At 48.7% G+C, this 12737-nt stretch overlaps 3 protein-coding genes across 3 annotated transcripts in view; 2 read left to right on the top strand and 1 right to left on the bottom strand.

The window, feature by feature from the left end:
• LNX2 (ligand of numb-protein X 2) overlaps positions 1 to 5662 on the bottom strand; it is an 87854-nt gene extending 82192 nt beyond the window's left edge. Inside the window, exon 1 of the mRNA XM_061133288.1 lies at positions 5513 to 5662. The gene's annotated coding sequence lies outside the window, so the exon portion shown is untranslated. The remainder of the gene's footprint in view (positions 1 to 5512) is intronic.
• A 1581-nt stretch (positions 5663 to 7243) lies between these two features.
• LOC133049306 (protein POLR1D-like) overlaps positions 7244 to 12737 on the top strand; it is a 32337-nt gene continuing 26843 nt past the window's right edge. Inside the window, exon 1 of the mRNA XM_061133290.1 lies at positions 7244 to 7377. Within this exon, the coding sequence (XP_060989273.1) occupies positions 7352 to 7377 (26 nt within the window). The 5' untranslated portion in view covers positions 7244 to 7351. The remainder of the gene's footprint in view (positions 7378 to 12737) is intronic.
• LOC133049305 (DNA-directed RNA polymerases I and III subunit RPAC2) lies at positions 7245 to 8890 on the top strand. Its single transcript, XM_061133289.1, has 2 exons — positions 7245 to 7377; positions 8299 to 8890. Exons 1-2 carry the CDS (start codon positions 7352 to 7354, stop codon positions 8672 to 8674), a joined length of 402 nt encoding a protein of 133 aa, XP_060989272.1. The 5' UTR covers positions 7245 to 7351; the 3' UTR covers positions 8675 to 8890.

The raw sequence follows: 12737 nt of genomic DNA, 5'->3' as shown, positions 1-12737 counted from the left end.
TCCCACTAGAGTGGGTAGCCATTCCCTTCTCCAGGGGATCTCCCCGACTCAGGGACTGAACCTGCGCCTTCTGCACTGCAGGCAGATCCTTTACCTCTGAGCCACCTGGGAAGCCCTGGTTGCTATATGGAGGCAGTTTTCTGGGTCTTTGTTTCCCTCCGGCCAATTAACTTGCTTTAACCCCACGCTTGGTCTGACTCATGGCCCTCCCCTGTGTGTCTGTGTATCTTTTAGCCAAGATGGATTCCAGTATGAAGGTCTCTGGGAGGTTGACAGGACATATTATGGGCTACTGTCCCCTCCCTTGAGGACCCTTTCTGCACATGTGTAGTCTGGGAGACTGCCTTGACCCCAAGAATGAGGAATGTGCGACCTCCTTACCGAGGCAGGGCTCAGCCCTTCTCTGCTCCTGCCACCACTGTTATCTTAGTGTCCACAGGAGACTAAATCCAGCTGCTTATCCTGTTCCTGTTATTATCTTTGTCTCAAAGCATAAACAGGAGGCTAGCTGTAAATGTCTAACCCAGGGTCCATCTATCTTCTGCCTTAGAATGATTAACTCTGACTTAACGTCTTTTAAGATTTTAATCTTTCCAAGGGCAGAGAATGTTTTATGTCCCACACAGCCCAGTGTCGATCCCATCATGTATGCTGCTTTTTGAATACAATTAAATTGGAAGTCTACAAACATTAAAATCATGTGGAAGAAAAGTGGCAATGGTTAGAATAAAACAATGAAATAAGACAATAAGGACTTCAATTTATTTGTTCAATAATTAGACAGTTCAATTGAACAGGATTAAGAACTCTGATAAAGGATTAATTTTTAATTTTGGTAGCCAAAATTCCAATCTGAGGGGTAAAGGGGGCACGGGGTAAAATATATACCAGACTTACTTTATCAGTAAAACAAAGTGATAACCAACAGAGCCTTTGAAAGCTTTATTAAAGCCAAGTAGACACCTGTTTATAGTCCAGTTGGTAAAGAAACTGCCTGCAATGCAGGAGACTCAGGTTCGATCCCTGGGTTGGAAAGATCCCCTAGAGAAGGAAATGGCAAACCACTCCAGCAATCTTGCCTGGAGAATCCCATGGACAAAGGAGCCTGGCAGGCTACAGTCCATGGGGTTGCAAGAGTCAGACACTACTTAGCTACTAAACCACCACCACCAGACATCTGTTTTACATAAGATACAGGTCCTCATAGTTTGTTTATAAACATTTTTTTACAATGCCCCCTATTATATACTTTAGGGAAATTCGCTGTTTAAAAGAACTCTAAGATTACTCTTTCAATAGAGAAAACAAAACCTAATTTGTTTACATAAAAGTGGCATGCTTTTTAAGTGGACACATGACAGTTTATGCTTATACATATAGATAAGCACGTAAATACACGATATACGTAATTCCTATAGTATAGTTAGGCATATATATTGTGTGTAGGTAAAGTTTTAGTTGCCTATCGCCTATTTTCTGCACTTGTTTCTAATTCTTTCGCCTTCCCAGTCCAATTTTGAGAAACAAAATTCTCCCACATAATTACTTTGATGAGGGACCCTGATTATCAGAAAAAATAGAAGGAGACCTCAAGGCTGGGGAAATTAAGGTGTAAACTGTGCTTGGCCCTCTCCACCCACAACACTTCTGCTCCTCTTCTCATCTCTTATCGGGTCTGGAGTTTTACTAATAAGAGGACAAAATGACAATACAGGTGTCACAGTTTAGCTCTCAACAAGGCAATACCCCTACAGAAACCTTTCTTCCCAACTACGCCCTACAACCATCACAGTAAAAGGGGAGAAAAAGGGAATCATGCAAATAAATTACAGCAGCTGGCACTAAAATAACTGAATCATAATGACCATAAATTCTGTTATAGTTCCGGTATCTTCTATAAGAACACAGAGTACTTTAAGCGGCTTGGCTGGCTCAAACGCCTCTTTTGTTTTCCCTCTGACCAATGACTGTTCCAAAGATTTCAGTATGTCTGTGGGCCAAGACAGATCAAAGTCAATGGATCCAGTTCATTTACTCATGCATATATTAGTATCTTTGGTTCTGGGACTTGGGGACTCTACTGCAGTGAGCAAATCAGGATCCCTGCTCTTACAAAGTGTGCATTCTGAGGACCGAGCCTACATATCTGCCTCTTTAAAAACACACTGACTGGATGCTTCTATCACTGTCACCATAATGAACATCACCAACATTTGCTTCTTAAAAAATTCCTAACAACTTCTCATCAGTGAATACACAAAACAGCCGTTTCTTCTAACTTGACTGACCAAAAAACTTATGTAACCACATATTTTTCCAGTTTTGTACTTTCTGAGGAAGAGAGACATATGACAGGAAAGCTGAAGGGGATTGAGTTTGTCAATCTCCCAGGTCCCTTAACAGAATCATTTTAGGCCTGACTAAGTCTTCTACAACTGTACTTGTATATGCAAGATATACACAGATATGTGTTTAAAATATGCTTATATACATCTATTTTTAGAACCAACATTACTTCCTAAGTAAACCTATTAGAGGAGACCTCTGATTCTTCTAGAAATCTTGGATTTTGATATAGGAAGGTAGGCCTAAAGAGAACTTTAGCCCCAGGAGAAATTAAATGGCTCTGCATAATAAAATTTAAAAGTACCAGGATTTTGAGGGGAGCAATCAAAAAGGAGACAAAGAGGCAGGGGAGGAGGGCAAAGGGCCCACCAGGTTACAGGAGCCTTGACTTCCCTTGTGATGGTGTCCAAAACGCATTTTAAGGCTAGAGACGCCCAGCATGTGACAGCAACACTCCTGGCACTGCAATTAACTTCCCCACTCCTGCCTACCCCCTGCAAATCTCCCGTAAAGCTGACCGCATTCACAAAGGCTTTATGTGAGCTCTTGATCTTTTTATCATCCATTCTTTCTTATCTCTGGCCTGACACATCTATCTGACAATGGCATCAGAGACTCAACCACCCATGTGCTCCTCAATGGGTTGGTCCCAAACCATCTTCCTTTCCCCACGCCTACCACAGACTGTTCTTAACTGTTCCTTCTCGTAACTTCTAGCACTCCACTAGCTCTTTAATGTCATAACCCCTTCAGGAACAACCAATATTTATTGAGCACTTGTAATGTGCTAGGTACTCTGCCAAGGGCATTAATGCGTAATTTCATTTGATCCTCAAACCCCACTAGACAGGTATACTTCATTTTATAAATGTTAGCAAACCAAAGTTCAGTGAGGACAGTAGTGCTCAGAATAAGTGATGGAATTCAACCTCGTTCTGACTCCACAGCCAGCTTAACCAGTATACTCCAATGCCCCCAAGTCAAAAACCCTCCGAACCACCCCTCTCTCATTAATCATTCGCAGTCACCTATCTGGTTGGACCAATTATACCTCCTGGATGCCACATCATCTCTACTTCCACTGCCTTCACAGAGAACAAAAAACAGCATCTACCAAATCCTTCCTATGTGCCAAGCACTATTCTAAGTAACATACATGTTTTTCAAGCTTTATCCCCCAAATCCTATGAAGTGAAGACCCTAAAGAAGAAAGAGATTACGTAATGAGTGACAGAGCCAGATCCAAACCCAGACAATGTGAATTGAGAAGTGCTGAGCACTTAAACCCTCCAGGATTTAAGAGGCCCTGCAACGTCTCCCTACCTCCCATCTGGACCCCCACCAACCTTCAGCCTGCCGCAGACATCCTTCTGGAAGGCAAATGTTATCATGACATTCTCCTGCTTAAACTTGGCAGCTCCATATCGCTGACTGGATCAAGTCCAAATTTCTTAATTTGGCATACAAAATCCTTTATGTTCCTGTTCAACTCAGTTCAATAAATATTTGAGTGCCCACTGTAAGCAAGGCCAAGTGCTAAGTGCTCCAAAATGAATAACACTTCCCAGGCCCTGACCACGACTCCAACCGCAGACACCATGTTCTTCAGCCAGAGTAACCAGATGCGGCTTTCATAAAGCAAAGCTCTACATGCTAGTCCCTTCGCAGAGAACGAAAATCCCCCAGCCACCTGAAGAGTAAGTGCAGGTGTGAGGCCTTCCCTAACAAACTCCAGGCAGAAATTCTCCCTCTTTTAAGCTCCCTCAGCACCCGCTCAAATCGCTTTCAGGTGGCTGGTCGAAGAGAGGCATATATCGGCTTCCAAACAGCTCTGTGAGCCAGTTCAGGGCAAGAGCTGACCCTTGCCAAGCATGTCCGATTTGCAAAAGACATTCATCTGCTGAATGAATAAATAATGGAAAAAGTACAACCTGATGAAAAAAGGAGAGGAACAAGACACAGAATTAGGAATGCTAACACACAGGTGGGCCACATTAAAAGCAGCAGCAGTTATTTTGCCTGGGTTACAAACTGGCCTACATTTTTACTCCTAAGGGAAAACTCATGTGCAGGACTGGGACAAGCTAAAAGGGCACAACTTTTGTTATTCTTGACTCCAGAAAGCTCTGACAGGCCATCAAGGATACAAGATCAAAGTCCATTGTCTAAAGGGGTGAGGAGATGGGAATCAAATCTATCCAAGTAAACAATATTGATCTACTGGGATGAACTCACCAGGGCTACGTCACAGTATGGTGCAAGGAAGAGAGAAAAAAAAAAAAATCAAAATCTGTCCTGAGACCAATTTAGAAATTAGTATGACTGCGGCCAGAATGTGAAATTTTAAAAGCGAAGACAGTTGCAATAAACCGAAGCTCACAACTGTTTCCCCCTCCTGAATCGCCACTGCTTTTCGCTCAACTTCATTTCTGTAATTTAAAAAGCAACCATCTACCAGAGTGAAGCCCAGGCATGAGCGTACTGTAGCTCCTGGCATATACTGAACGTCCTGATTCATAACCGTAAATGCACACAGAAACCTCCCAAGAAACGCTACATCTAAGCCGCAAGTCCTTCGTCTAGATCTGGGCATGAGGTTCTGAAAAACGAGTGAGGTCCTTCCTGAACGGTGCTTTGTGTACGGCTGCTTCCAAGTCAAGGGCCGTGTTTTGAAATTACTCCCCTCGAGGGTGTCTCTCTCCCACCCTCTCCAGCCTCCAGGGAAAGGTGAGAATTCGCGGGCAACAGGCTGGGACGGAGCGTACGACCTCGCCCCGCTCCTTTCAAACGGGGACAAGACCGGGTAAGGCAGCCAGTGGCTCTCTCACCCACGGCCACAGACACTCAGGGGACAAAAATCTCACCCCACCTCTCCCCTCCCTAAAACCGGAGCAAACGACGCAAAAAGCTCGGCCACCCGGCGGCCGGGACCCCCCAGACTGTCAGAGCCGAGGCCGCCCGCCCCCGCCAACCCCGCGCCCTCCTCCCCGGACCCCGTGTGCCCACAGCCCGGCCGGGCCAGGAGAGCGCGAAGGACGCCTCGGCCGCCCGCCTCCGCCGCCTCCCGGGCGCCGCGACGCCCCACACCCCACACGCCGCCCGCACCTGAGGCGCGGCCGGACCGCGAGCTGGCGCCGAGCGCGCCGGGCAGGTCAAAGTTACTCACCGGGTGAGCCCGGCTCCCGCGACTCAGCCGAGCGTCGGCTCCGCTTCCGCGGCCCCGCTGAGGGAGCGCGGGGGCCAGCTGGCCTCCGCTCCGCCGGGACCTGCCGCCGCCGCAGATTTCCTGGCAAGGAGCAAACTCTAGTCAAGACTTCGCTCCTCAACCGCCCCTGCTGCCTTCCCGCGGGCGAACGCCAGGGCCGAGCCACGCAAGCCGACACGCACCCTGGCCAATTGGCAGCAGCACAGGGCGGGGAGGGGGCGGGCCAGAGGGCGGCTCCGCCTATCCGAGAGCGCGAGGGGCGGGCCGGGCCCGGGCCGTCACTCCGAGTTAGAGTGAGCCCGCTCAGCTCCCCCGCCGCGCGCCCTCCCTTTCCCCCCCACCCCCCAGCCGTCCCCTCCGCTGTCTGCCTTGAAGCCCCCGGCGTGGGGCCAGTGCCGCCTCTGCGCTCTCTACGACCGCGCGAGGACAGGGGAACAGCTGGGGGAGGCGGGGAACATCTAGGGGGTCGGGGGTAGGGTAAGGAGAACAGGTGGCGCCGAAAAGCTGGACTGTGGGCGTGTCAGGCGAGAGGACAGCAGGGGTCGGGGTGGGGGGAAGGGACGCGAGCTGGCGAGGGTGAGTGGGGACAGGAAGGGAGGGCGGGGGTTGGTAAAGAACACCTGAGGGGTCGAGGCGCGGAGAGCAAGTCTGGGTAGTGAAAGGCTGCCGAGGCGGGAGCACGAGCACCTGGGAACGAAGGTGAGAGGGAGGTTCCGCGGGTGAGGAGGTTGAAGAGGCCAAAAGGGTGAAGAGGAAAGGACGTGTCCAAAGCGAGGCAGGACGTACTCCAGGTAGAGAAAAAAGATCCCAGGAAGGAAAAGATGGGGATGCGAGATGGGGACGGTTTACATCCAAACTCGCTCATCCTCATCCCCACTCCCGCTCCCCCCCCCCCCCGCAAAAATAAACAAACGCTTGTCCTTTGACCTAGTTGATCTGTGAAACCACTCAAGATCGCGGATGAGACAAATACCGTCTTACATGTGCATATTGTTCTGTTGTGAAATTCATCAAAATGTATCGATCAACTATAGCTGTCCGTTGTCCCCGGAAAGGCCTCCCGGGGAGGGCGGGGTCCAGCATGGGATTAATCCCGTCCCCCACGGGGCCAAGATCTTCCCCAGTGGCTCAGATGGTAAAGAATCCGCCTGCAATGCAGGAGATCTGGGTTCGATCCCTGGGTCGGGAAGATTCCCCGGAGAAGGGTATAGCAATACTCCATTCCAGTATTCTTGCCTGGAGAACCCCATGGACAGAGGAGCCTGGCGGGCTACAGTTCGTGGGGTGCAAAAAGCCGGACATGACTGAAGCGACTGACACTGCTACATTGCCAGAGGGCTGGCCCCAGAGGAAAAAGAATCTGGGGGAGTCAGGTAAGGCCCCGCCCCTTCTGCCACCACCTGCGGGGTGGGGGGAGGTGCCAAGGGCCGAGCTCTGGCGCCCACAGGCAGGTCTCGGCCTCGGGGCGGGGCAGGAGCCCGGCTCCACCTGTCTGCCACCGCCGGCTCGGCGGGCGGGCTCACTTAGGAGCTCAGGTGAGCGGCTCAGGCTCGGCCACCGCCTTTCTCGCGCCGGGGGCGGGGCCGGGGCGGGGGCCAGGGGCGGAGCCTCCACGACCCGCCCAGCGGCCGGGCCCTGCCGCGCCGCTGCGGCTCCTCCCCCCTCTTTCCGTCCGCACTCCTTCCGTCGGTCCTTCCTTCCTGCCTGACTGCCTGCCTGCCGCGCCCGCACGTTTCGAGGCATGGGGCAGAGCCTCCGGCCCGCCCGCGCCACCTGAGGATCCCGGAAGCCGCCCCCGCCATGGAAGAGGACCAGGAGCTGGAGAGGTAACGGCCGAGGGGGAGGGGGGACGGGAGGAGCGGGCCGCGCCGAGCCCCGGAGCCGGCGGCCGGCCGAGGCCTCCGCCTCCGCGGCCCGGACTGGCAACGAGGGCCTGACCAGGAGGACGGGCGAGGAGGGGGCGCGGTGGGCGCGCCAGGGCGGGGAACGGGGCCCCGAATTGGGAAGGGGTGCGGGGGAGCTGGATTGCTTGAGTGGAGACGCTCAGTACACTAGATACCAAGGAGGGAAGACGGATTGTGAGGGCGGAGTTAAGTCCCCAACGGCCCATCCCCATTAGGAACAGCCAGAGTCAGTAAAAGATAACGTGCACCCGGCCACCGTTCCCCGAGTGATGATGGGCTTGGCCTGTGAGCCAGGCCCAGGCCACTCCTCTGGGCCGAGCGCTAATTGGTCCTCTGTGTGCGCCGAGTGCTCTTTTTTCCCCGTGCTTGAAGACTCTTCTCAGACTTTCTAGTTTCCGTACCTCCTGTAAACGGAAACCATAGTTGGAAAACTGCACGTTGATGAACTTTAGTTTCTATTTTTTAATCATCTGCGTTTCCCTCATGCCTTTCAACTCCCCTTTTCATCCTTTAACAGGACCCACCCTATTCTAATCCTGCCCCTTTTCTTGTGACTCTACCAAAAGAATATTTTAGCAAACTTTTTGTTGAAGTACACTTCCCTTGGTCACCATGTGGACGGCCAAATGGAGTAAGGAGAAACTGGAGGCAGTATGTTATTTAGTGGTAGAATAGGTGGAGGCAGGAGAAGATAATAATAAGGGCTAATGCTAATAGTTCTGTGTAATTGGAGTGCATTAGAACAGTAACCTGTTGCAATTGTGATGGATTTTAAAAAAAAAAAAAGCTAGTTTCAAAACCGTACTCAGTATGATCTCATTTTTATAAAAACTATGTGTGTAGAAAAATGTCTGGAGTGAAGACCTCAATGGCTGAAGGCGAGAGGAAGACAGCCCTGGAGATGGTCCAGGCGGCTGGGACAGATAGACACTGTGTGACATTTGTGTTGCACGAGGAGGACCATACCCTAGGAAATTCTCTCCGGTACATGATCATGAAGAACCCGGAAGTGGAATTCTGTGGTTACACTACAACCCATCCTTCAGAGAGCAAAATTAACTTGCGCATACAGACCCGAGGTGCCCTCCCCGCGGTCGAGCCCTTTCAGAGAGGCCTGACTGAGCTCATGAATGTCTGCCAGCATGTGCTTGACAAGTTCGAGGCCAGCATAAAGGAATATAAAGATCAAAAGGCCAGCAGAAACGAAGCCACATTCTAGTCCCTCACACACCATACAGGGAGAACTGACGTCTAGGATATTCTGTATGTGCTCTTGGCGAAACCCAGAAGTAAAAGACTGTGGTGACAGCACAATGTGACCTGCAGAAGGGCCTGCTTCTAGCTCATAACTCATCTTAGCTGTTAGAGTCCCTGCAAGAAACTGTATTCTGCTAATAAATTCCCTCTTATACTTAAACTGATTTGAGTGGTTTCTGTTCCTTTGTTCTGGAGGTGGATTTTTAGGATTTTGTGGGTTTTTTCCCTTTTAATTGAACCAAGATTGAAAGTGAAGAAACAGATAACCAGGCACCTAGAGAAAGACCTTGATGGAGGGAATTAAAAGGGATGTGCATGCACTCCTGTGACTAGAGGAGAGGGAAAGATTATGTAGAGCAGTGGTCCCAACCTTTTGGGTACCAGGGACTGATTTTGTGGAAGACAAATTTTTCCATGGACTGGGGGTGGGAAGGATGGTCTGATGATGATTCGAAAACATTGCATTTACTGTGTACTTTATTTCTAATCTAATGCTGCTGCTGATCTGATGGAAGGTACCTACCTGAGGCGGGGAGGTTCGAGACCCCATGCCATAGAGCATGACCCCACATAGGCTATGGATGATTTAGAAAAGAAAGGTGGGAGTGAGGGGAAGACTTGGCCTCTTCCTAGATATTTTTTAGTAATTTATGAGAATTGCATCCTTTGCTATGATTGGCAGATTGTGCAAGGGACGAAAATAATTTGAGAGAATTCTGGTTTCACGTGAGAGAAGTTAAGTGGTCTTGGGCTTCATCTTTATGGTAGTGTTAAGAGGACAGATTGCAGTTTAGTGCTGTAATTTCAGGACCCTAATACAGGAGGAGACAGCTGGGATGACCAGATAACATTTTCAATCCTTAGGTAGGTATCTCAGTACAGCACAAGGTTCCATGAAAAGAAACAGTATTTGAGAGAAAGTAAAAACATGAGGAAGATTCAATGTGCAGAAAATGATTTTGGGGGAAACCTAAAATACTGGTGAATCACACTTAACAGCTGCCCTTCAACCTTGTGTCTTATACCTTGTGTTTTCAACCTTGTATCATACCTGTCCTACCCCAATTTGACTGATAATTCACCCTACATATCTGTCAACCTCAGAACCTGGGCCCAGCCCCACCCTAGTTGAGAGGGGAATCTGCTTTAGGTATGGAATTCAGAGAGGATCTCCCAGAGATTGCAGGAAGATAAGGAGCTGGCCATGCAAAAAAGAAAAGCATTCTGGGGGAGTAGTACTTGCAGAAGCCCTGACGCAGAACACCAGTGGTCTGAGGAATCAAAGGCCTTGAAAAGAGATCTGCATGTCTAGAGCAGGGCAAGCAGGGAGGACAAAGGCCTGTGAGAGGCTCCAGGGAAAGAGCTCTGGGGCAGGGTCTTTGGAAAGTACAAGGGGGAAGGCATCTGTGTATCTGATGACAGTGTGTCAGAATGGACTGTGGAGAGGCCAAGGTAGAAGCAGGCGAACTGTAAGAGCTGGAAGGGCTGGATGGGCCATAAGCTAGTGATGGAGACACGAGTGGATTTGAGATATGTTTGAGAGCCAAATGGTACAGAATTGGTGGACCTCAGGAAGTGGCGGTAGAAGATGAGGAAAGAGAAGGATGATTTCCACCTAGATTTGGGGCTAAATTTACTGAAATGGGAAGCTTAGAGGGGAAAATTCGTTCGGAGGTGGAGTGATGGAAAACTTGGGTTGCAGGGAGGGGATTGGTTGGGAGGTGGAGAATCAGAAGTTCCATGTTGAATGAGGTAGTCAGTAGATATGAGTTGAAGGCCATCAAAGAGATTCAGGTAGAGATCAACTTTGTTAGTTCTTGCCACGAAGATGAGGTAAATGCATAAAAACTGGAGTGATGAAGAGAGTCCAAGCCAAGCCTTAGGCTTGGGTATTTAAGGTTGGGTATTTAAAGGTTGGTAGAAGAGCAACCAGTGAGTTGGTGGGGAAGCCTGTAGAAAGTCAAATTGTGGAAGACAGCGCTTTCAGAGAGGAGAGTGATGAATGAGTCACTTGAGGACAAAAAAAATGTTGGCTGAAATTAACAGGGAAGTCACTGGGCAGCTGGCAGCATTAGTTTAGTGCCTACAAAGGCTAAATATTAACCCTGGTACAGAAGAATGGCTTCGTTTGGGTTTTCCAATAAAGAAAATACACTGTAGGACGTTAGAGGCTAAATTTAAGTGGGAGCAGGAGTGGGTGGGGAAAGATCAGAAGTTCCGGGGCAAGGACAGGGAACATTCTCCTAGGGTAACAGACAGTAAGAGACAGTTAACAGAAAGCCAATGTCAGCATAAGGAACACAGCACTTGATGCAGAGAAGTCCTAAAGGGATCAGTGGGAAATGATCAAACACTCATTTGCCTCTTCTAAAGTTCTGCCTATGAGTAGTTCAGTGGGGACCGGGAACAGGGTAACTTAAATGAAGTTTAATACCTATGAGCCAAGACCTGTCAGGAGTGAAGGCCAGATTTAATTAGTGGACACAGCAGTGCAGAATGGTGGCAGTAGACTGAAGTAATAGGTAACAGTACCTGTGGGGGATGCACCCATTGGTGGCCACCCGCCACATCTCGTGGCCTCTTTGCTCCTAAAAGGGCTCATCATCACTCATTTGGCATGGAGTCTTGAATCTGTTTGTTGTATAGTCGCTTCAGTCATGTCTGACTCTTTGCAACCCCATGACTATAGCCCACCAGGCTCCTCTGTCCATGGGGTTTCCCAGGCAAGAATACTGGAGAGGATTTCCTCCTCCAGGGGATCTTCCTGACCCAGGGATCGAACCTGTGTCTTCTGTATTGGCAGGCAGATTCTTTTACCACTGAGCCACCAGGAAAACTGAAGTGAAAGTGAAAGTTGCTCAGTTGTGTCTGACTCTGCGACCCCATGGACACAGTCCATGGAATTCTCCAGGCCAGAATACTAGAGTGGGTAGCCTTGTCCTTCTCCAGGGGATCTTCCCAACTCAGGGATCAAACCCAGGTCTTCTGCATTGCAAGTGGATTCTTTACCAGCTGAGCCACCAGGCAAGCCCAGCCCTAAACACAGGTTCTTACAAAAACACCTTCACAAGGCAGGTGTGTGAAAGGAAAAAACAGGGCAGGGCAGGCAGGATAACCAAGAGTCCTGGAGACCAGAGAAGAATCTTTGCAAAAAGTTTGTCAGAACCTAAGGGAAGGCAGAATTGGTCTATGAGAAAGTGAGGGAGATTGATATGAATCTCATATTTACTTAGATAAACTGAAAAACCTTACTCAGTATTTCTGATTTACTAACAGCAATAATATCAATGGTTCAAGCTCAGAAATTCTATTCAGCTATAAAATATCTAGGCCTTTTAAAGAGGCAATTATTAAATAAAATGATTATATGCTAAAGGCTTTTTTAATATACAACAACTTGAGTACTTGCCTAGCACTTCCCACTTTCAAAGCACTTTATAAACTATTTATAAATTGCATACAGTTGCAACATCTAAGTGTTCTAATTGGTCATTATAACACATAGGTGCGTATAGAACCTCAGTGGAGGTGAAAAGGTGTCTACCTAGAAAGTGGTCCAATCAGTGTCATTCTGAACCAGTTTCTCACATTTTTAGAAATAATGAAAGCACACCAAGTTCTGTGGCCACCATTCCCCACCCTTCTTTTTGTTTCCCTTAAACATGTTGTTAAAACTATAGATAGTCTCCAGATCACTAGACAAAAGTCATCTTTTCTGATAAGCAAAATTTAGAACCAGAGACAACGTTTGTACTAGCCCTCAAACTAGGCTTCCAGGCAGTTTGCCCAAATCCACCAGTCTGCTTGCCAGTACTTATGACCCCAGATCCAGCCCTTCTGTGCTCAGATTCTTAATGCTGGTTTTTCTTTTGCCATCTGAAAGTATATAACCCAGGTGGTGGTAGTGGTAAAGAACCTGCCTGTCAATGCAGGAGACATAAGAGATGCAGGTTCAATCCCTGGGTCAGGAAAATTTCCCTGAAAGGGCATGGTAACCCACTCCAATATTCTTGCTTGGAGAATCC

The sequence above is a fragment of the Dama dama genome, chromosome 30 (assembly GCF_033118175.1).
Source record: "Dama dama isolate Ldn47 chromosome 30, ASM3311817v1, whole genome shotgun sequence".
NCBI lineage: Eukaryota > Metazoa > Chordata > Mammalia > Artiodactyla > Cervidae > Dama > Dama dama.
The sequence above is the reverse complement of the archived record's forward strand: the minus strand, read 5'-3'. Positions and strand labels throughout refer to the sequence as shown.

Excerpts from the sequence above, each read along its gene's own strand:
- LOC133049305 (XM_061133289.1), top strand. The coding sequence starts at position 7,352 with ATGGAAGAGGACCAGGAGCTGGAGAG. Across the intron at positions 7,378-8,298 it reads GAGGACCAGGAGCTGGAGAG|AAAAATGTCTGGAGTGAAGA; the intron begins GTAACGGCCGAG and ends CTATGTGTGTAG.